General features: G+C 36.3%; 1 protein-coding gene across 6 annotated transcripts in view; it reads left to right on the top strand.

The window, feature by feature from the left end:
• Window positions 1–230: 230 nt before the first annotated feature.
• Window positions 231–24,469, top strand: part of LOC119798542 (LIM and calponin homology domains-containing protein 1-like) — a 107,445-nt gene continuing 83,206 nt past the window's right edge. For 3 of the 6 annotated variants that reach the window (XM_038308078.1, XM_038308084.1, XM_038308073.1), the window contains exon 1: window positions 234–509. In XM_038308078.1, the coding sequence (XP_038164006.1) occupies window positions 408–509 (102 nt within the window). In that variant the 5' untranslated portion in view covers window positions 234–407. Of the gene's footprint in view, window positions 510–24,469 lie in introns of all 6 variants that reach the window. The other 3 variants (XM_038308066.1, XM_038308057.1, XM_038308093.1) reach the window with 3 other exon arrangements.

Genomic DNA, 24,469 nt, shown 5'->3' with positions numbered 1-24,469 from the left:
AAAATAAGAGCACGCACTGGAAACATCCGTCTGTAACCACAGTAAAAACTTCTCACCCACCATAAAGATTATACAAATACCGGCAGGTTAACTATGTTAACTTTGTTTTGCTTAAATCGGTTCTACTAATCGTTTCCAAATAGTGTGCGTCTGCACACTGGGGTTTATTGTGAAGATGCTCAACCTCGGTTCTGTGGACAACTGTGCGCACTTTGATGCTGCAATGACTAACAGGAGCGACTCTGTGGAGTGCACCGACTGGTTTGCTCGGCAGGTCGCTGGTGCTGCAGCTGCTGGAACATCTACAGTACAGCTATAACGGAGGAGAAGTAACTCATTGAAAAGGAATAACGCGGCTTTTGGCTGCAGGCGTTCACACTTAAAGAGAGGAACCAAGTCCTTCGTCCATGGCCAGTCCGGCTGCAGATTTTGGACAGTCTCATCAGCATCCCCCTGTCACACAGTCGGCCGCCGACTCTGCGTTTCTGGAGGCGCAGAAATGGATAGAGGTAAGTTTGGATCATGTTTTCTTTAAGCACAGGTGTTTGTTTTTATACAGTAACCTTAGTCACTGTTCTGTAATTCATCTCTTTTTTGAACTACATGACGTTTTATAGTTTCTTCACCTGTTGAAACTAGAAAAAAACCCAATATATTACAAATAAATTCCTACACAGATTACCTATTGTTTCAAGCATTGCCTTATATCAGTATAATATAAATCCTTATATTATCCTTTAAACATTTAATATAAGCACCGGTTCATTATACTCTCCTAATACTTGCAGAATGGGCCCAGTTATTTCTGTTATTTAGTGGCTGTTGCATGGTGCATGCTCCCTGAAAACAATGAATGCATCATGTGGAATGGATTTTTGCCCCATTGCAAGCCTGGTCAACAGTGTTCTCACACAAGCAAGGTTTTGTTTAGTGAGAATTTCAATCACTGCACTTGTCAACCTCCATTGCTTTTGAGTGTCATCATGCTTTCAGCTGCCCTCTTGTCAAAGCACAGCTAACCATCTAATCATCTGCCTCTAATGTGGACAACTTCTTGTAAGGTTGCATCCTTTTTGTATAAATAAGATTCAAACAATCTAAATTGCAGTAGTGGAGATCTCCTAAACCTATATATATATTTTTTTGTAAGTTATTTTTATTTATGATAATGCAGAGCAGAAGCTTTCTGAAGATGTTTGACTATCTGAAGATGGTTGTTATTCTCTGTTGGTGAAGCCTTTAGGCCGTAAAACCTGTTCTACTGTTTTTGGTTATGTTGTCTAATGCAGGGAGATTGCACCATAGGATACTTATTGATTGAGCACATAAAATACATCCTTACCAGTTGAAACCTCCTCCAAGTAAAACACAAATCCTGGAAAAATACAGAAATATTACATAAATAAACATTTGAAGCTTTTTATATGGGAAATCAATGCTTTATTCTCTACTAGAAATATACTTATTAGGTTATTTATTTTTTGACTCATATTTTGGCAGCTCCTAATTTCTTCCATAAGGAGTAAAAATATGTCAATATGAGTATCAGTATGAATATATCTCATATTTCTTCTTATATATGTTTGTACAACATAGCATCTTTTATTACCTTCACTGAAAGACCAATGAACATGTCAGGCGTCTTTGCCGGCCTATTTCGCAGCTTCAAACTCCTTGGAGGACTATGTCACATCTTTAAAAAGCCACCATTGACCTAGAATTTGTGAGGCTTTGAGCAGAGGAGTGGAAGTGAACTGAAACTGCTTCTTTGTTGTTCCCCTCTCAGCTTTCTCTCTTGGGGCCTGACTTGATTATCCCCTCACACCAGTTGACTGTCGCTTGCTCCTGATAAAGCTCATAAATTCAAATCTTCATTCAACATCTTTACATCCACTTATATTTAGCTGCTGCTTTAGGTAAAATGTCAGCATCAGATAGAAGGTTATACATGGAGAAGAAATCAAAAGATACACAGAAGAGTTGAGGCTAGCTTGATCTCCTCACCAGTTTACTGATATTTAAAGCTAAGTTTTTCCTTTGCCTTATTTGAAGGCTCTTTAACTAAAAATTTGAATGTTGGCCTATCCATATTCCATGCAGAGTGAAATATGCTGAAGAAGATTCTCAGTCATCCAGGTCATAGTCATTCCAAAAAAGTAAAAAAAAAAAAAAAAAAATTCACTGGACTTTGTTTCCAAGTTTGAAGACGTTTTGCTTCCCATCCAGGAAGCGTTTTCAATTCAAAATGTCAGAATAAGTGTTGAGTTATAAGCTTTATATAGTAAGCTTTATATAGTTACCTAAAAGCAAGTTTTTGGGCTACTATATAAACTTCAAACACTAATTCTGACCTTTTTAATTGAAAAAGCTTCAGTCCAGTGGATTTTTTTTTAAACTGTTTTGGAAGGACATGCAGAGTGGAAATACAGTAAATGCTAACATAGTGTGGATTTGTCAGAGAGAGAAAAACGGAATTACTCCCTTAAGTTATTTTGGAGATGGTTCATGCTAACTAAATATGGCTAACTTCTCTTTCCACTATTTTTACGAGTCTTATTTCGGCAGGTGGTCTCACCCTAATTAGTTTGAATGCTAAAATTATTTATATTACACTAGTGGGTTGTGTGTTTATTAATAGTAAGACATGATGGTAAATGAGTGTGTCCTGATTTTTTTGGATTTATCTTGCATTAAAGAAATGGAAAGTACATTTTCGCAGATGTTTGTTTTAAGAATACAAGAGTGTAGGGGCTCTGTAATACTTTGGTCAGTGCAATGGAAACCATTGAAATCTGCCATTCATACCAACCTAATCTTGACATGTATACCTTCTACCTAAGTACTGCTGTATGCCACAGGCAACCCTTTATGGAAACAGTATTCTCAATGGCTGTGACCTCTTTCCACAGGATAATACTCCTGCAACAAGGCAAAATATTTTAGGAATACTTTAAACCAACACTCATAAAATATTTCATAACCTTTGTTATTATAAGTCGACTTAAAACTAGCTGAATGAGACCTCTGTCATAGCCTGAGGGGGTCTGTATGTCTTTCACCAACACTAAGCAACTTAGAGTAGGGTGGCAGTAACCCTGCTATGCAAAACAACCACAAATGCACAGACTGCTTTCTTATTTTCAATATCATCATATGATATTGTTTCCCCACAGATAAATTCATTATCTCATCACTAGTCATTCTTTCACACAGTGTCTTGAAACAGAAATGTAGTTCAATCCAACTGCAGGGGACCGGGAGATCAGGTTTTTTCGATGCAATGCGCTGCTGCTCATGGGAAATGGGGTCTTCCTTCAGGCAAAACAATACAGCTTTTGTCCACCGTGGGGAGCCAAAAGCGACCAAAATTGAAAGTTATTTTGTACTGCTTTAAGCAACATAAGGTTGAATTGTAGGTGTTCAGTTGTCGCTCCAAATTCCAACTATGCCAAGGAATGTTACTACCAAAAGGACTTAAAGGATCTTATCATGGGCTGCTTTGGTAGCAAACGGGCAACCGACACTGGGTTCATGATGTCATACCCAGTTTTGTTTAATCCATTAAGCACATCTTCAGCATCTTATTTTTACAGATGAGGCGAATATTGTTATATATGTACATAAAGAAAAAATGCCAACTTCAAATTCCCATATTTTAACTTAAGATATGCTCCAGCAACAAGATTCAGACAAAAGGAATCCAGCAGGATTCTTTGAAACAATCCAGAACTTCAGCGAAGAATTGACACCTGCAATTATGACTTCTTTGATAGGTGTCTTTTCTCACTGTCATGTCAGCAACATGTCACTAATGATGGTGCTGTAGTTCCTCTGAACTTCAGAAGAGTCTGGCTGGCCGTTTGATGAGAGAAAAAGCCCACACTTTGTTAGGTTGAATGATTTGCGTTGTAGAGCCACAGGGCGTTTTGTATAAAGGGAATTCTTGATGACACCATCTAACTGTGTCTTCTTCTCTCTGAAACATCAGTATTTTGATCAATTATCTCTCTTCTAACTGGTGGTTTAGGGCAGTTCTACCTCCAGCAGTAATAAGAAATTATAACTGCAGGGGTGAACAAATGACAGGTTGTGTCATTTCAACAGTTGCTTTGTTCTCACTGAATTCAAGACATATGTATTGTAAGATGTTCAACTGAAATTCTTGAACAAATTAGAATAACCTAAAACTTAAAGACGAAATCAGAAATAATGCTTTTACATAATAGTAACTTCCTTATTTTACAGAGGGCTTATTAAATCAGCTGACAAGTCTTTGACATGTTTACAGAGAGTTAATCTGCAAAACAGTACATTTCAGTCATTTCTTTTTCAAATAGCTTTTATGAACACATTTCAGTGATTATTCTGTAGACTTAAGTAAATTGCTGTATTAAATGGATTATCAGCATCAACAATGTCTTTCTGATGTAGCTGTTTAGCTGTGTTATCTATCTCATTGTGATATAAATAATGCTTCTTTTTACAATGAATTTTGTCCAGAGCTTTTGTAAGCTTTTTGTGTTTTCTTTTAAAGTAATGACAGATTTAGAGATTTTGAATAAATATGAATTGACCTGAATAAAAAAAGGGATGCTATTGACTTGATAATGTTTCTGTTCTGAGCAGACAGGGAAGCAGACTGATCAGTGTTATAAAGTTTCTGTTCAGTGTTGTTATTACCATGATTGATACCTTATTTTTCATCTGGCTTTTGAAGTATGTACATATTATTTTACCTTTCCGACTATGATTGCCTTTGATGTAGGTCCAAGTGCCAGCGTCTTTCCTACAAAACAGATAGAACACACTAGATGTAGATCCAGCTATCAACCCAATGCAGACTTGCTCTGATGAAAAAACAACTTGTGAAATGACATTTTGCCAGTCTTAGCTGGACTCTATCTGTTTTTACATGTTATATTGTTAAATTCTACTGAGGTTTTCTTGTCATGTGGTGAAAAAGCTGTGTTCTGCTTCTGGATTCATGCCTTTGGCTAAAGAGTCTTTGCTTATTGTAAGTGGATTTTAATCTAATCTTTTGTTTTATATAAGATTGCCTGTGTCTGTCACAAGATCTGCAAACCAGATCTTGTGACAGAAACAGTCTGTGCTGTTTGAGAACAGCTTGTGCGAATCAAAGTGGTTGCTTTCAAAAAGTGCACATCCTCCTGGAGCTTCAGAGAAACTTAAATATCTTTCAGTATTTAAAGGGTGCCTATGTCAATAAGTGTTTCAATGCTCTTTGTAACATGGACAGGGGGACATAATTCAAGTATATCAAATATCATAAAATATCTCATTCTGGATTCTTCTTCTTGATCTTGATTTGGCCCTACCACTTACTGAACCATCAAAGACTATAATATATATGGCATAGTATGGATCTGTGAACAAACCAGTGTGGCTTCTGCTGACATCAGCACTCTTTAGTGTCGACACTGTTACTGAAGGAATAAGATGAGGCAGTTCCATTAGTCTCTGATGCCTTAATAGTCACCTCAGAGGAGGAAGAGATGTAAGAAGTTGTTAAAAAGTTGAGACATAGGGTATTCTTCAATTAAAGGAAGACTCATCAGTGTACAGCAAAGGTGCTCTCTTTTATCTTTGAGTATTGAACCTTTTGCTCTCATGGATCATGCAGTCAACAGTCATTGAATATGCAGGACTCACTCCACCTGTATGAGCCTCACACCAAGCATGCATGCAGGGACAGTGGAGAGGAAAAAAAGTCCCTTTTAACACAAAGAAGTCTTAAGCAGAACAAGGCTCAGTGTGAGCAGGCCTCTGTTGGAGCTTTGAGAAGACAGAAGCAGAAATAAAAAGGATCATAGAAGCATTGATCCATAAATACTTTGTGTGCTAGGGAAAGTCAGTGTAAATCAGCTCCATAGGTGGCTATGTTTGAGCAAGAAGCTGTTAAGCACATGACCAATTAATCAAACGGGATGAAAGAGAGCAGATGCTGATCTTCAAAGTAAAAGATGAGGCATTATTTATGTCTAAGAGAGAAACAGGACCAAACACAGAAAAACAGGCCCAACTCTATAAGTTAAGGTAAGGATCTGCATTCTCTGTAATATACACAAAGTTTGCTGTTTTAGGAAATTGTGCTTCTATAACAAAAGTAAGTGCTAACAAAGGATAAAACCCCCCAAAAAAACTGCTGTCTTTGTTTTTTTTCATGATGCTCTCTTTCAAAAAGCAAAAGGGAATCAGCTCCCACTTTAACTTCTCCTGTCTGGATGGCTAGAGAATCCAATTTAGTTTTTTTTTATGTCTGATTATTCTTTATATGTGATAGGGAAAACCACCAAGAGTTGCTACATACATATCCAAACGAACCGTAAAAAAAAAAAAGATTTCTGATCAGTTATCGGTCTGATTTTACTGAAATTATTTTAAAGACATGTTTAACAAGCATGTCTTGTTGGAGTTTTTTCTCAGCGTTAAATAAAGTCATGGATTTTTTTAAATCAAGTTTTTTTTTTTTTATCCAAAAAATGGAAAGCCCAGATGAAGAGATGTCAGAGATATCTGACCTTGATGCATGGTTGCTGTCCTTAATGTGTTTAGTCTTTGTTGTTGACTTGCACAAACTGATCCTTTTGATACTTATGGTTAAATAAATTATGGTCTGTCTGTTAGATGAACTGTTGAGCAACATTTGTATATCATCAAGAACTTGACCAGTCGTAATAAATAGGTTCTTTATTGCTAAGGATGACGTTTAACTCAGCAGAGGCCAGTCATGGAAGGGATACAACCATAACCATACCTACCAATTTGTTTTCCTTTCTAAACCCCTGCAGTCAAAAATCTTGTAATTATACATCAGCTTAAGATTTCCACCAATTAGCTTTCATTGTTGCATTTGATTTAATGATTTATTTGAGCTTAAATGATGTCTGTAATTACTCTGTCTGTGTTTAGTTTAAACCTGCCGCATGATATCATTTGCAATCAAGGTTCTTTGTAATTTCATCCTACAGAATGGACTGTAATGTTAAGGGCTTAGCTTCCTCGGCAGTCGCTGTTGGAGTACTTGGGCTGCATTGCTATGACTACAAGCTGTTAAAGAATGTAATTTTAGAAGGAAGTGTCTGTCTGAGGAGGATTTAGGCCACTTGAAGGATGTTCCATTCATCACTTGCTTTAGAGCTCTTATGAGCTTCAGATCCGTAATAAACAGAGGCTCCCCTATGCTTACTAACAGCGTGAGTTATGAGGTCAAAATGTGCTTGGTTTTGTCTGCTTGATAGAGCATTTTAACTATCTATTTTGGATGTATCCGTAAACTTGTTGTATTTTACTGCCTTTTCTTGTTTGATTAAAAAGATTTAAACACTGAAGAGCAAAAGCTGAAGCATAACATTTAACAACTGTTTGGTCTTTTGGTTCAGCATCCATTTTTAACTGATAACAGAGAGCAGAGGGCAGGAATTTGCACCTTTGAATGTACCTTAACACAAACCAGACATGGGCTGTGTTGAAGATCTTGGCAAGCATTTAGCCATTGTCACTTTCTAAAAAGTGTATTAAAAAAAAAGAAAAAAACCTGTGCAAATTGCCTTAAGATTTAATTTTCACGTTAGAAATTATTTAGTTTCAGACCTTTTTCTCCAGTACATCTAGTGTATTCTGTACAGCTGAGCTATGACTAATGATAATATGTACCGCAAAAGTAGAAGGTGATATGTTGGTCATTTGCATAATGGGATTTTTCTACAGTAATAGGCCTTGTGAAGCTTTATTTAGTAACAGCTAACAAGGACCACAAGCAGTTTGCCACCTCAATGTTGAATCTTAACAAAACAATTGTATTTAGGGTTTCTATACAACACAATGGAGTGAAATTTACTGGTTAGGCATAGAATTATGACTACCGACATATGATTCTTCATATCAATTATCCATCCATCATGGCACCTATAGCAGCCTCAAAAATACACTGTCACAGAGCAATGAAATTAACTACATTTAACCCATTATCTTTGGGAGAAGTGGAAAAATCTAGATGTAATGAATTGATTAACTTAAAAATCATAGTGTTTAAACAGAATAGTAGTTAGTAGAATAGTAGTTTAAAATGTAAGCTAATTATCAGTTTTTTAATTACAGTTTTCAACGTAGCTGACGTAGATCTAACCGTGCTGTCTAGGGTTTTGATTTATGTTTTCAGGGTTTCCATTTCCTGCGGACCTGGGGACCTCTTCCTTTAATTCTGTCCTTTTGTTCAGTTAAAAATTGGAATCTATATGCACCATATCTTTACTTACCCAACAACTCCAATTTAAAGACTCTTATTGCTATAGTGATTTATGATTCTTGGACCAGTAAATTTGGTTATTATATTCCTTGATATGGAAATTTTAGATAATGAAAGTTAGGGATACTTTTCCCTAATGGTTAATTACAGTTCTTCCTTCAGTTTAATACTGTTGTAATAAATTGATCAAAAGTGCAGATACTTTATTGCTTACCTCATATGATTACAGTTCAAAGGAGATCTTATGACAGTCTTTTGATCTCACAGCTTTCCATGGAATATAACTGAATACTTTTAATGTCACCTTTTTCATCTCAGGGGTTCAAATGATCCTGGAATAAGATTTAAAGAAACATTTTTGTCACTGACGATAATATCCTCTTAGTGTGGATACAGCTAGATTTTCTCTAGAGCATTGTGTTTGATTAGAAGGGTAGATGGTAGAAACCCTTAGAAGGCTTGACTTCAAGATTTTAGATGTATGTAAAAAGATTCTTCAGAAATCTCTTAATTTTATAATGATATTTTCTCAGGGACCCCGAGTCTTACTTGATGACTTGATTTAAGTAAGATTTTGAGTTGAGACTTTGACAATATTGATCTGTATTGCTTGATTCTTCACCTCATTGATGTGTCAGAAAACGTGTCAATGACTAAAAGTTTTCACCATTGGAATTGGACTTCACTTGGGACATTTAACTTCTTGCCTTTAAACCCTTTTTATAAGTAATAGCTTGACCCAACTCTAAAACAGATGTTTAAAAGGTTGCTGTTCATGTTCAGTAGAAGTATTATGGTTAAAATTTTATCTACCTGACAGGAGGATGATATACAGGTGAAACAGGAAGGTTAGCCTTATCTGGTAACATCTGCAGGCCCTTCATTTTACAAGCAAATTTATTTAAATCATTTTGCATTTGGTTGCTGTACTCGATGACGACATCATTTGACAATAAGTCTCATTGCAATTATGTCAGCCATATTTTTGGAGAACTAAAGTCCATAGTTACAAATTTTTAATCAAAAAGATACATATTTCAGAAATGATACACCCACAGAAAATCTAGAGCAGGTTAAAATTGATTAATTTTACTGACATATTAATATTATTGAAATACCATTTTATAAAAGTAATATAAAAGTAGCTGTTTTATAAATGTGGACTGGTCCTAAGTAAAACTTTCAAAGAACTGCTTTTCCTTCTGCTTATAATGGCAATGTTGACACAGAAGGATTCACCGTGCAGCAAGGCTGAACGGGCTCTATGTCGGTCATGGCTTGAGGAGGTTGTGGTTTTTTAACTTCAAAAACACATCAGCATAAAATCAATTTTGCATGCAGATAGTGGCCGATATTGGATATATAATCTAAAAATGGACATACACTGGATATACACTGTCCAACTATAGTCCAACTCAAATTATCATTGTCCTTCATGAAGTGGCTCCACACCTGACCGTTCCCCTCTCTCTGTGAAATGAGTTTTTATAAATCCCGTGTGTTTAATGGCTAATGGGTCTGTTCAATGGCTAATGGGAGGTGTTTTGTATTAATTCATGTTTAAAAGACTCTTTGACAATAACACCACATAAATATCAATATGTCATATTTACAAACAACTGAAAAGTTCCCTTCCACCACTGAACACAAGGCCGCTTTTAAAACATCCAAACAGGATTACAACTAAATACATAAGTCGGAGCCTTTTAAAAATCAACTTCTGAATTTATGAGCCCCAGTACAGCCTGCATGTCAGCACGAAGTGTAGTGGGACACAATATAATAATCTTATTTTTGTTTTAAAACTTACACAGGGCTAAAATGCTAATATGTATGCCACAACTAGCGCATATAAAATTTGTCTGCTCTCCTTAATGCACCCTAACAGCATGTTTCTATGAGGACATTTGTTGTCAGGGGGTACTAGTGTTTAGTTTTATAAAATAGCAGCTTACCAGGGAGTAAACTACATACTTTATCGCTCTTCGTCCACCTCCATGCTTACCTCAGCAGCAGCTGTGTAAGCGTGTTTGTGGGGAGGGACGTTGCAGAGCAGCTCAGTCTTCAGGAAGGGAGAGGCAGAGGAGCAGAATTAGCACCCGGTGAAATTTTTTTCCTGCTGTATGAGGCAAAAATAGAATTTGTATACCTATTTTCTCCATCAGACTTATCCCAGAAGTGAATGGGCGAGAGGCGGGGGACATAGAGACAACCAGGATACAACAACCATTCACGCACGCACATACACACACACACACCCAAGGAGAGAAGCCAATTAACCTAACAGTCATGTTTTTGGACTGTGGGAGGAATTCAGAGTACCCAGAAAGAACCCACGCATGCACAGGGAGACATACAAACTCAATTCAGAAAGACACTGGGCTGGGAAATGAACCCTGAACCTTCTTGCTGTAAGGCATTAGCACTACCCACTGCCCCACTGAGCAGCCCAATTTTTTTAAAATCTGACTCATTTTGGCTGTCGATTAATGAGCCAGACGCTAAAATCGGCCTGATAAATGTCCCACCAACAATCTCTCTCTACAATCAGTCATATAAAGTTTTTCGTGACTGAAACTATGAGCCTTATCATAGTATCTTTATCGCTTTTAACAGTACTGGGATGGCTGTATAATCATGCATCCATCAACTTGGCAGCAAATCTTAAATGCTTCTCCAGCTTTAGCTGGACATAAATGTTTATATTGTATTTTGAATGCTACTCCTGTCATATCCCTCTTGCAATCAGATTTTGCACTGTTGTATACTTTATTTTGTACTTTTCCTCTCTTCCCTTACCTCTGCTGGGTGCTTTGGACTCACTTGGCTCCATTACTTGTTTACTCACTTGTTTACTCATGTGCAATGTCTTACCTCAAGTCACATTGTCTTGTTGTGATAAACATACACTTATGGTAAATATACAACAGCACTTTGTTTTCTAACAAAGACAGCAAAAAAACAAGGTATAAAACACAAAACAGTATATAATAAGCCAGATTTAAGGCCTCATTTTACCAGAAGAGATTTGTATGTAACCAGAGTAAGCTTCTGGCTTAGAGATGTACAGTATGATTGTAGTGTATGACTACTGGTAGGTCCCTTAAAATTAAAATCTGCTGGAGTCCACCTGAAAAATTAAAATTGGTTCTCATTAAACAGAATATATAATGTTGTCACTTCAACACAATATGTTAAAGTGCATAGAAAATCAATCTTTCGTCGAGAGATGATTCAGGACTCTGAATGGTCTAGAGATCAGTTAATGGTTCTTCTCTCTGTATGCTCCAGCTTTCCAAATCTACCGGTCTAGAGTGGTTTTTGTTTTGATTAGGCTGAATAAAATTCCTCCTCACTCCTTTTGGGACATTGTAAGAAGTGTCAGACCATGGCATGACCAAATTAAAGATGAGGATAAAGACAAAGAAATATCAAAATCACTGTAAAGAATAGAGCCCAGCATGTGTCATGTGCCCACTGTTTCTCCTTGTGTCTTTGAGTACAGCTCTATGTGGGTGTGTGTTTGTGTATTCTGCCTGATGTCTAAAGTCTGTCTGTGACAAGGTGAACAGTCATCTTACTGCAAAGTGTGTGCATGATCATGCTCTGAAAGAGAGACAGCTTTCAACAAGGGAGATTAAAGCAGGCTAGTATTCAAACTGCACTGCAAGACACACACACATGCAGACACAAACAGCCCTTTCCCAAAGAGAGCCAGCTGGCCATGTGCCAGGCTGCAGCGTTGCTCTCCACAGGGAAGCTAGAAGGTAGTGTTACTCAGCACACTTGGAGCTAAATCTAATATATAGATCATCCGATAAGACACTGATGGGTGACAACAACATAGGGTGTGTTAGGAGTAGGCTTTATAAATACTCATTTCATTGAATGTCATATACATCTTTGACTTTTCTGAGTTTGGTTTTATTTAAAATTAGTCAAAGTTGAGTCAAAATTCTTGCTTGTACAGGTAAGGATAGCCAGTTATTGAAGTAACGTTCTACTTGCAAACAGTAAATTTTCTTGCAAAAAAATGAACTTCATTGATTTAACATTGAGAGACACTCAATATTCCAGCAACAAACTTTTTCAGTACTTTAGTCTTTGGTTTGCTTATTGTAAAAAGTGCCTCATTGTAGCTTTTATTTAAGCACATCTTCAAATATTCCAAATAAAGAATCCTAAAATGTGGTGACAAAAAAGACCTGCTGTTTTAATAAGAGGCAGCGTTAGTGTTTATCAACAAAACTAGAATAAGATGCACATACCGGCTTGGTTCTCCCATTTTAAACAGAGCAAATTACATGTACTAATGACATATTGAAATTGGCCATGACAATAATATGAAGTTCTCACACATGCAGTTGAAGGTAATAATAATATCAAATTAGCTGCACTTTACCTAAACACGACATGCCACGTTCAGTGTGTGCCACATTCATACATGTATGTCTCCTCTAAGGATGCTTATGTTTCCTTTCTCTTTACAGTACGTGTTATAGATGTGATTGAACTTGTGTCTCAGTTAAATGTCATTAATACAGATGGCCTCTACCTATTTGGCTCCTTTTCAAGTCAGAGGACTCCGAAGTGTTTTACACATCAAAAGCAAGTTTTAGAGTCTCTATACTCCAGTAAACGATTAATCGATCACTAAATTAGTTAACGATTATTTTGATAAACAAAGGATCACGATTCATTGTTTCAGCACTAGTTCAAACTGCCAACTTTCCTGTTGCTGGGCAAACTCCTGCACCCTATGCACTGTCCGTATTCTATGCCATTGTCACCCTTATTATTATGTTGCACCATTATGGTAATACCATTATGATTAAAACTTTTGTATTCTTGATTTTGATGGTGTTGCAGATTAAATATTAAATCCCATACATTTTCTACAAAACCTTACAAAGTGTTTCTACCTGAAAAATAACAGCTTCATGTTCACTAGTGCTAGAAGTTGGTTGGAAAAGGAATCAAAGTGCTACACTTTACACTACATCTTGTGTGGTCTGGGAATGGAACATTGGAAAACAATAACATTTTATGTTATATGTCCTTGAACAAACTGAGCCTTCCTAGGCTGAGTTTGAGAAATCAGCAATACTGTACGAAAAGAAAACAAACCTGATCAAAAGCATTCTTGTGGTAAATCTATTTGTGCATTCTTCTTGTAATTAAATGTGTTTCTTAAGTTTTGACAGGAAAAGTAAAACCCCTTGAGCTGTTTTGAGTTTATATTGTTCCTTTGAACAAACTTCATAGGCAAAGCTTTTATGTTCACTTGAACACCCTGTTTTCTTTTAATTAAACAGGAGCCTAAAATAAAAATGGAGCTAGCAGTATGAACACATTACATAAACCTTGTTGCTCCATGTCACTTGGCTTCTAATCTGCCCAAACTCCTTATTGTCCACATTCCTTCCCACATGAAATGTGCCTTTTGCCTTGCTTTTATTTCATTTATGATTTGTTTTGGTATATAGAGACATTTTCAAATTCTGATTCTGAATTTCTCTTACTTTTTCTCCTACTTTGGGCTCCTCTGAGTGCGCCACATGAGATTCAACAAATGTTCTGAACTTAAGTAAATTATTGTAAATGATCCTCGTAAATGTGATGTGTACCACCTGTGAATAAGTGAGTGTGCATTCACGAGAATTGCAAAGGCTATGACAGTGCTTGTCAGAAGGTGTCCATTCACAGAAATGGCACTGAATACAAAAAATAGAGACTACCAATTTGGAGATTGAGGTTCTGCTGACAGAGAGCTGAGCAGCAGCAATAAAGAACCAGTAAAAGCCAAGTAGTGGGGAATAAATGACAATAGCTCTAAATGACGTGTCACCTGTTGGTTGCACTGTTAGATACTGTAAGTAAAAACTAAAATAATATAAAAAAAATCCAAATGAAAATATTTAGTAACACTCAGGAAGTTTGCGGAGAGTCAATCGAAGAAGGTAGCCTTTGGTGAATTTATTTGACAGAGTCGTCTTTAGGGAAGTGGATACGAAAAAAGACGTAGGAAACAATGACAGGAGTTGAGGTTCATCACACTGCTAAGCAGAATCACCAGTGGTAATTGTGTGGCATGGTAGGGAAGCTTGTATTTTTATGAATGCCTGAAATTTCATGATTACAGAGACTGACTGTAAGAAGATGTTGTCTGCTCATGCACTCTTTGTTATCTGAGAAACGAGCCTTAACTGAACCGCGCCAAGCCCTACTGATGAACTAGTACCATACCTTACCTTACCTTACATCATTTACACTACAAAAGTGTGGTGCATATGGGGCTATAGTGACCCTAAAACCACACCGAACCCTAAACTAACCCTAACCTAAACTCAAAGAATGAAACTTTACCATCTGGGGACCCGTTGAATATCCCCATTTGGACCATTTAACACCTGTACTGAATGTCCCCACAATGGGGGATGTTTGACAATACACTGCCCCCAGTTGTAACTCAAAAAAACCCCACACTTGTGTACTGTAAATCTCCGGATCACGTTCGTCATCCCTTTATAACACTCTTCATCTCTCTTATACAACACATAAACATAAAAATGTTAGCGGCACTAACCTAATTTGATAAATTAAGATGGAGCCAAACCTCAAAATGAAACATTCCGTGTAAAAGCAAAGCCAGAGCAACTCCATGAAGTGAACTGAATGCATTTCTCACTAGTGGAACAGTTATGCAGAACCATCAGTCATCAGTCCAAACCAAGTTTAGATAACAGCTGACTGTTTGAGCAGGACTGTTACATCAACTCTGGAGCACTTGTAAATTGAGTTTGTGCCGGAGAGAAGTTTGAAAAATAGAAAAATGCAAATTTTTTTTTCTCCTAAATCACTTATATGAAGTGAAAGAAAAACGGTTCTTTCATGAGACCCCTTGATTTTTGGATCCATGTACTGTAGGTTTAGGAACCAGGGAATGAATTCTTTAGAAAACCAACACTTTTCAGTTTTCTTGATCAGTTTTAATGAAGATTTTACCATTATTAATGTATGTCTGCTATTTTTAGAACTGTCGGGTTATGAGAGGAGTAGGTCATCTCACTGCTATGATTAGCTTTAAATTCATTTCGTAAGGTGTTTTTCTGAAACCTGCTTTAGTCATAAGGTATATGAAGCTTTTAGAGGCAGAAAAAATAGGGCCTTTTGAGAGAGGAGGCAATGACTGATGTTTTATCACTGTACAGAGGATTTTTCTAATTAGGCCAGGCAGGATGAGCTGGTATCCTAGTTTTCTAAGCCGGCACTCTAGGGAGCTGGACTCTTTCTGACTGTCGAGGGAGTAAGTGAAACATGACTGACAATTGAGATGTGCAATTTTGACTTTTACTAATAGATATTAGGCAACAATGTACAATATTTTATTTATATCACACTTTTGCATAACATTAACCCACTAAGGGCTGAATTGATTAATAAACTTTCTGTGTGGATAATACGTTTGTCCTGCATGTTTTAGGTTTTTCCATGCCTTCACAAACCTGCCCTGCCACATGTGGTGGCTTCTGATGAGGGGTCGCAATCATTTGATGCAGGTGTGCTGGAGTAGAAACACATCTAAAACATGCAGGACAGTGACTCCGACGGACCCAGCTATAAAAAAAATGACCCGGACTAGGCCCAAATGGTTAATAGCAGAACTGAAACTAAACACGTCAGCACCAGGCTTCTGATAAGTATATTATTCAGAATATTATATATGAAGAGATTTTTAATTTAGAAAATATGATTTTATATAAAATTGACTGCTATTGTTTCTCTGCATGGGGAGCTATAGAAGTACATGGGTATTTTCTCCAATCTTATTTTAAAGCATGTTAATAGGAGTTTTGAATTATTTCATAACTTTATCAGTACGGTTAGACAGTGATGTTTTTCCTCAAACAAAGTTCGGAACATAAAAACCTAAAGAAAAAAAAAAAAATCACCATAATGCTACCTCTGCAACAAACTACACTCTTGGGACAATAGTGAGACTAACGCTGTTAACAAACACGTCCATATGATGACCAGACAGAGAGACTCATCACTCTAAAGAAAACATTTCCACTGATCTAGAGTCTAGCGGTGACAGGTTTTACACCACAGGATTTGAATTTGTGAAATGCTCTTGGTGATGCAAGGCTTGGCTGCAGGCGATCTGCAATTAAAAGCCATACTACAAAACAGACACCTAACTTTGCCTACCAATTTCTGGCTCAGAATCTTTTTTTGTGTGACTTTTTTTCAATTTCTTATGATAGCACTAACAAATGTAGCAGAGAAATGACTATATTACAGACAGCGACCAATTATTTCACAAATGCTTTTGAAGGAGTGTTTTTGCAAGTGACTTGATTGGAGCAGCTAAATGAATTGATAGATGAATGTAAAAGTACTACGTGCAAAGAAAATACTTCAGTCATGTCAAAGTTCATAGCGATGTGTATTCTTTTCTGTTCAATTAAATTCGATTCAAAAGACTTTTGAAAGTAACATGGTGTTCTTTTATATGGAAATATATGAATTTTTCATTCTAATGATAGAAACAAGTTGTGCTTTTTTGCCTTGTAAAGTGTTTCCTATTGAACCTGTTTTGATTTGCTGTTATGTAACTAAAACTGGTTTTCATTTATTTAAACTCAATAGTACCTGTGGATTAGAGTCTCACTGCAGTTGTTGGATCCCATTTATAATTTAATAGACAGCTTGATTATTTGTAAATGCTATATTGTTGATGATATGAAGTAATGCTTATGATTATGGATGACAGATGAGCTGATAGCATTTTTGGTTCAAGACCCTTCTGATAGTAAGATCAGCCTCCTAGAGTGAGTAAGAAGAGACAGCTGGTTTATGTCTGTTTTGTTTGCGGTGAAGGAGTGAAGAGTGAAAAAGTTTTTCAACCAACAGATAGTGGTTGTTTATGTAATGTGTTCAAACTCAAGCCAGAGTTTTAACACAGGCAAGGGTTAGTCAGATCCCTTTGATTGAAATCAAAATATCTCTTATTTTTTTCTCTTTTAGTATGTTGAGAAATTCCGCCTCATGAACAACGCATGCATTTTCTTTTCTTTTTTTTTTACTTACCATAATGCAAGAATTGCCAGAACAGCAGTAAAAACATAGCACATTTTTTGTTTATATTTGCATTGTATTGAAAAAACAGGAATCCCTTGCTTACCAACTTTATGCATGTTTTGGACATTGAATGGTAAATGGAAAATGTGTCTTTACATAGTGATGATCCCCAGTCTTTGAGCTTAGAAGGACCCAATGCCATCCCTCTAATCATTCACCTCCTCTGCAGATCTCTTGTCTTTTTTTTAGCTCAGATGTTTGCCTGGTCTACTGCAAAACATTAACCTAATTTCCAGAAGAGACATTCCTGCCAGAAGAGACATTTTGAGAAAGTAAAAAATTTTGTTAGCCCAAGATCTTTCTTGGGTATGAATCATTTAGGCTTAACTGTATATTACTTATGTGCATATACTTAATACTCATAGTACTGCGACAGACTGGTGACCTGCTCAGGGTGGACCCCGCCTCTCGTCCATAGACTACCAAACCGTGACCGTGACAGGACTAAGCGGGGGAAGATGGATGGATGGATGGATGGATGGATGGATGGATGGATGGATGGATCTCATAGTCCCAACCTGCACATGCCCCCCAATTTTTTAGTCCTTTTTCCTGATGGTATGCACCACATGCAATCCTGAATTAATTATAATGGCATGTTAACTTGTTGTCATTGTCCTCATGTCAATGTTCTATAGCAAGTTGCATTTTTCCAAGTAATTTTGTAGAAACTGCATATGTGATGAGCCTTTTGGGAAAAACACAGCCTTCATTCAGATAAGGTTTAAGTCTCATCTAATGTTATTGTTGGCTCTTAAAACAAAAGGCTAAAATAACAGGCCCTCTTTTTGAATTGTTCAGATATACGTAGATGACTCAGGTCCACAATGAATGGAAGCTTTTAGAACTGAGTGGGATAGGTTTCATTGTTCCCCCCCACACTGTGACATACTCATTGCTCTGTGCCCCCAACATTCCTAAAACCCCCCTAGTAGTCATCCATTCAGACACCAGTGTACACACACAAACCTGCCTCCCCCCATTAACAATGTGTGCAGCTGACAGACTCTGGAAATTAACACAATTGTGCTTCAACTGACCGACGCTTGTCTGCATTGTAAAAATAAATTTCTTATCTATAAATCTAGATTAATCTCCATCAGTGATGATAATTTATTTGTTTTGTTTTTTTATTTGATGTCAAATCTAATCAGTATTTGTTTTTGCTTCAAATTGTTATTGATGATAGCTACCAGACCAGTAAATGGCCTGTCCTTGCACACTCATCCGATACTTTTTGCCAGCTGTTTTCTTACCTTTAAATAGCATTTGCAACATTTAACTTACCTGTCTAGAAGGAAAGCAATAACCCCTGCATGGCTTCTAAGCCCCTTTGCTTCCTTAAGTTGACACTAATGCTCTAAAGGCTGATCAATGTTCATCTTCCTTTTGCTTTTATCACATTAAAAAATATATTGAATCTGAGAACTGTGACGTCAAGAAGAAGCTATATCTCAGCTATCATGCAATCATGGTGATAATTCTTATATAATAATATAATATATTTTCAGTAAAATTAATACTGATACTCTGCACCATTCTAGATGTTCTGTTGATGTATTATTAAAAATAACAACGAATTGTTTGGATTCATAGCTACATATTCATGCAGACTGTTAGCATTGATGTCTTTTTTATCGTATCTTTTTTATTTGGCTTATAGGACAGGCATAAACGGTATGATTTTATTTATTTATTTTTTTTGCCCTTTTTGGGTCAATTTTTAAGTCATGCAAGAATTATTTGAATTGGCTGACAATCCAACTAACAATCTAATTGACAATCTAATTGGCTGACATTTTAGAACATTCTAATGTTTGTGCAGTGTGGGGACTATAAATCTGATATTCGCGACAAGAGTACTTTTGGAGAGGTTACTCGAAAATGTTATTAGCACCCAGAACAGTGTTGAGAAGTTTGGCGTCCATTCTTTGCCTGCTTTGTTTGTCGACTATCACAGTTGCTACTTGAAAAAGCGCTGTAAATACAGGCCATTTACCTTTAATGAGCTTTAGTAATATTTACTGATGAGGATTCATGACAGGTCCAATCTGTGTTGTATCTTGCTCAAGATGCACCTAACCATGGACTCTATCCTATATTTTACTTATTTTTCATATTGAAATGCAAATGTTCTTGCTCTCATTTTACACTGTTGATGTCTGTGTTTGTGCCCATGTGTCTTTGTCTAAAATCCTTCAAAGGATTTCCTTTTAAAATTGCTTTGTTTTACAGATATAAGTTCTTCTTGAAATGTTTCACCACTCTCAGTTTTGCCTAATCTCGATTAGGCTGTAAGGGATAACAACTTCTGCTGAAAGGCAAAGTGTGACTTAGAACAGTAGGAGTCCTGTTCTCCGGAACTGCTGAAGGTCAAGCCCTGTGTAATGGCAGCGGCAGTCGGAGGGCTCCTCAGACTCCTTCAGACCTGGTTCACAGCCAGCCCTGCAATTTAGGAAGTCTGCTTGTTGATTGCTGGCAGTAGTTTAAGTTTTGCAGGACATTAATGTTTCACATGGATGGGCTAAATGCTTTCCAAAGTTGCTTCTTGTTCTCTATTTGGTTTTACCTTGATATTAACTAAACAAGCTAGTATCCAATAAATGCAAATAAAACGACAAATAATATAGAAAAAAAATATATAAATTAAAAGCCATAATATAACGCTATTAATCATCAAAGGGAAGACAAGCACAGAGTATTTACCAGACTTACTTTAACAGTTACTGACAACTTGGCAAAGAAACCATTCAAAATGAAATATTTATTGTCTTTTAGCGTTTATTTGAAAGCTCACTTCAATGTTTTTCATTGAACACATGATGAATCCAAATATCATGCGGTTTGACATGGGTCTTGGCAATATTTGGTGCTGATTTCTGCATACTTTTCATAGTCAACTTGGACTAATCTATCGGCTTGGACTCATCTGTGTTGTCCTCAGGGGAGGACTCAGAGTGCCAGAGCCAGAGTCTGTTACCGCAAACAGCCAAAAAATGTATCTGGCATGCCAGTTTCGAAAAATTGTATGTGCCAGATGGGAACTAGCATATGCTAGTTAGAACCAGCTTATCCAGTTGTAAAATAGGATACGCCTGTTGGGAAGTGACAAAAGCCAGTTAGACCCGGCATACACCGGTTGAAAAATCGCATATTACCTGTTTAATCAAAGGGTCTACAAGGGTGCTGATTATCATAATCTGGTTTTATTGAATATACATGTTTGCAGTCATGAAAAAGTAATGTTTGTGTATGTAGTTATAAATGTGTTTGTGTTGATAAAAACCTTAAATAGTCATACCACTAAATCTTGTTATTGTGTTTGCTTTAAAAATGAGACTAAATGTTCAGAAAATGGCAGCATATTGTCAGTCTTACAATACAAAGTGGGTCGTGAGTGATCTGCTAAGCATTAGCCTTGCCACCATCCGTACACTTCTCTTTCTTTGTCTCTGGAGGCAAACAAAGGTGATTTCCGTCCCCTGATGTACAATATCTGTTTGCCATCAGAGCAATAAAAATATTATTTTCATACATTGAGTTGAAATAATAATTGTTTCCTGTAATAATGTGTCACAAATGTTTTGAAATTGATAATTGCATTTTTTGGTGCTTTCGTTTTTATTTATTGAAGTTAACTGCTAACTAAGATAAACATCACAGTGTTTCCTGGTTGTGAAACTGACCATAAAATCACCTTGAATCAATCATTTGAGAAATTGAATTTAAGCCATTAAAGTACCTAAACTATCTACATTCTTTGTTGCAATTTTGAAGTCTATAACCTCACATCCAGCAGTGATTTAGGCGTTGTTGTATCTAATATGCTTCTATATAATTTTGGCTGAAGGATTTTTGGGAAAGCTTAAAAAAAAATAAAACAAAACGGCATAAAACCAAATTTCTAGAACATTGCAACTGCTGTTTTTCTAAAACACTCTGGCTCTATAATCACTCCATGTTTTTAATTGGAACCCAGAGGTGATATTATCGAGTTTCAATATGTCTTAGTAATGTTACCCGCCTGATCATTTTACTGTGTTAATAAAACCATGTTGTACTCTTCTTGATGATGGCGTCTGTTTGGCAGAATCATCTTAAACATCCAAAGGAGATTAAATTTGGTTGTAATGAGCTGATTAACGCCCTGTTGGGATCCTGTTGTTGACAAAGGATGTCAGTGAAGCTGATTAAGCCTGCTAAGGACAAAGCTTTGTGAAGATATGAAGAAAGAGCATGTCAGAACATGCACGCCGGGAAGAAAAGAATTTTATCACGTTGACAGACCAGAGGGGGTTTGGTTTGTTTTGGCTTGTGTACCTGCCTCGCTCTCTGAAAATGACAGGATGGAAAGGAATCTTCTTTCTACCTTTGCTGTTTTTAATAAACATCCAGGGTCTGTTGCTAGGTTACTGTTCTAAGCATTGTGCCCCTTTGTGAATGAAGGGGCACCCAGCTCAGGTAATAAGGTAATTGCCTTTTTTCTACTATTACCTTATTCTTAGTGTGGATTATGACTAAGTTCCTAAGAGCATTAAATTGTAAGACACAGGAACAAGTGACAAAAAAACAAAATGATTTGTTAGTGCCTAAATATTCGGAATGCACTTCACTTGATCTTAGTTTAAATCCAAAGTGTAGAAAATTAAGATCTTATTATAAATATGGATTTCTATACAAAAATAAAATAAATTGGCTTCAACACTATTATAACCCCTCTAATGGCAATGGTTAAAAGCCTAGTCTTCAACTGTGCAGAGTGGCACAATGTCTGCCTTCCTGGAGAACAACCACCGTTGGAACCATCCTGCTGATTGAAATAACTTAAAAATAGTTTTGGAATTGATAGCAAGAGAAAGTTAAAAAGTGGTTTGTGGCCTTTTTAGTTCTGTTTAAACATTTTATATGCAGCCTTAATACACTTTTAATTAGGTGATCAACAGCCTGTTTGAGTTTATATGCTGTTTTTAAGTAAAGTAGATTTTTAAGCTTTGGTTAAAACCTGGTTTCTATCTGTAAGGCAAAAACTACATTTTTTTCCCTTCCTAATCCCAATCTTGAAACTGATAAATGAATAAAAAGATTAGGGCTGCAACTAATGATAATTCAGTAAAGTGGTTAATCGAAAACATATTCAACAGATGAATCAATTTAGTGAATCTGATAGCAAAAGGCTCCTTTAAGAAGACATTTTGCAAAAATTAAACCGGGGGGAACTAAAACTTTTCTACCTGAGGTGTTCTGGAAAGAGCATATTGACAGATGAAAATGTTTTTGTTATCTTAAATTAAAAGTGTTAATATTTTTACAATCTTGGTATAATCACTGTTCTAAGCGGGTCGCTCTGTCAGCTAAAGCCAAGTTTTAGAGTCTATATACTTCAGTTAACGAATAATACATTTAATAAATTAGTTGTCGATTATTTCAATAATTGATCACGATTTATCAGATTAATTGTTTCAGCCCTATAACAGTTTAAACAAACATACAATGATATAATTAATATTTCAGCTTTAGTTGTGAATTATTTACCAAAATAGCCATAACATTGCTCCAGTCTGTTAAAGACATTTTATTTGTTTATAGGACTTGTTACTATTTCAATTCTACAGCAAATAAAAAAAAGGTTGATAATCTATGCCAAATTTAGAGATTTATAGATTGTATTATGCAAACATCACTTGGGTTTCATGCAATGAAACCTGCTTGGCAGTCATACTTTGACTAAATTCCTAGTTTGGCTGCTGCTGCATGTTGTGTTATGCATATGCATCAGGAAAACTCTAGCAGGCAGGATATTAGATATCAGAGAAAGTTCAAATATACAAATGCTCATCTTTATTCGAATACCAGAGGATTTCTTGTTTTTTTTTTTTTTTTTTTTTTTTACTGTTTTTGCAATAATTGTTGCTTTGTTGGCATTAATCAACTCCTTCCTCAGAGCAACTATGATTTGTATGAATGTATACATGTATATCCCAAATGTTTAACTTGGGATAAGCATAAGGTCAAAAAAAGGAACTCAAGAAAAAGTAAATTGTGTTAACAGAGAAACTAATTTATCCTAAAGGTAAATGTGCAAAATTTGCAAACTGGTCCTTGGTAATTATTTATCTAGGTTTCTTTGGGCAACTCCCCAGCCATCCTCCCACTAGGAAGTTCCTCCTTTTCCTTCAAGCCCCAAGATGGGAATCCAGGGGGCAACATGTTAAAGGAAAGGGGGTGGTGGAAACCAGCACCACCAGTTTGACTGGAGTTAATCTACAACAATAACATAGTTCCACCATTGAATCAGTGTGAAAACGGGATAGGCTTGCAGAGATACTGACATTTAACTGAGGGCTAGTATGTTTAATTCACAAGACATTTTGTCTTTTTTCAATCACTGGAGCTTACTGAACTTACTAATTTTAATAGCTAGGTTAAGTAAAATTCAAGGTGAAGCATAAAAAGAACTTGGTATTGGAGCTTCAAAGAAATCAGATCTTCTGAATTGATGCAAGGTTGGTCACATGGTTGTGTATTACAGGGCTTTAAGTGAAAGCTAATGCTTGTTTCACATAGAAACCTCATTTAAATTTATGTTTACTGCCAGACTGTTCCATCTGACTAAACAAGCTGTTCTTAAGCACATCAAACTAGCCATATATTACCACTCAGTGAGACATAGAACAAATTCTTATCTACTGCAGCATGTGAGATGATGTGGGTGTGTGAGGTAGACCTGATACATCTTCTATTTAATTCATGTGATAAAAATCACAAGAAATAAAATGTGATGCTGTTGGTGTATCTTCCACACAACAGTTTTAGCTGATCACTTGAATATGACTTGCTTTTCAAATTCTGTCTGTCGTGAAAATCATTTATAAAGTTCTGCTGATTTCTGGATGTTAAATAAAAAGTATGTTGCTTAGGTTAGAATAGTTTAGCATTATATTTTGTAAAGACCTATAAATGTCCAGTAAAGATAATGAATTCAAAGCTGAGAGGCTGAACATAAAAATGTAGTAATTTTGGCTGGAGTTATTTGAAGTAAAGCTTCCTTTGTTGTTTGAA

This window comes from Cyprinodon tularosa, unplaced genomic scaffold, assembly GCF_016077235.1.
Source record: "Cyprinodon tularosa strain WSP-4 unplaced genomic scaffold, ASM1607723v1 ctg117, whole genome shotgun sequence".
NCBI classification, from domain to species: domain Eukaryota; kingdom Metazoa; phylum Chordata; class Actinopteri; order Cyprinodontiformes; family Cyprinodontidae; genus Cyprinodon; species Cyprinodon tularosa.
The sequence above is the reverse complement of the archived record's forward strand: the minus strand, read 5'-3'. Positions and strand labels throughout refer to the sequence as shown.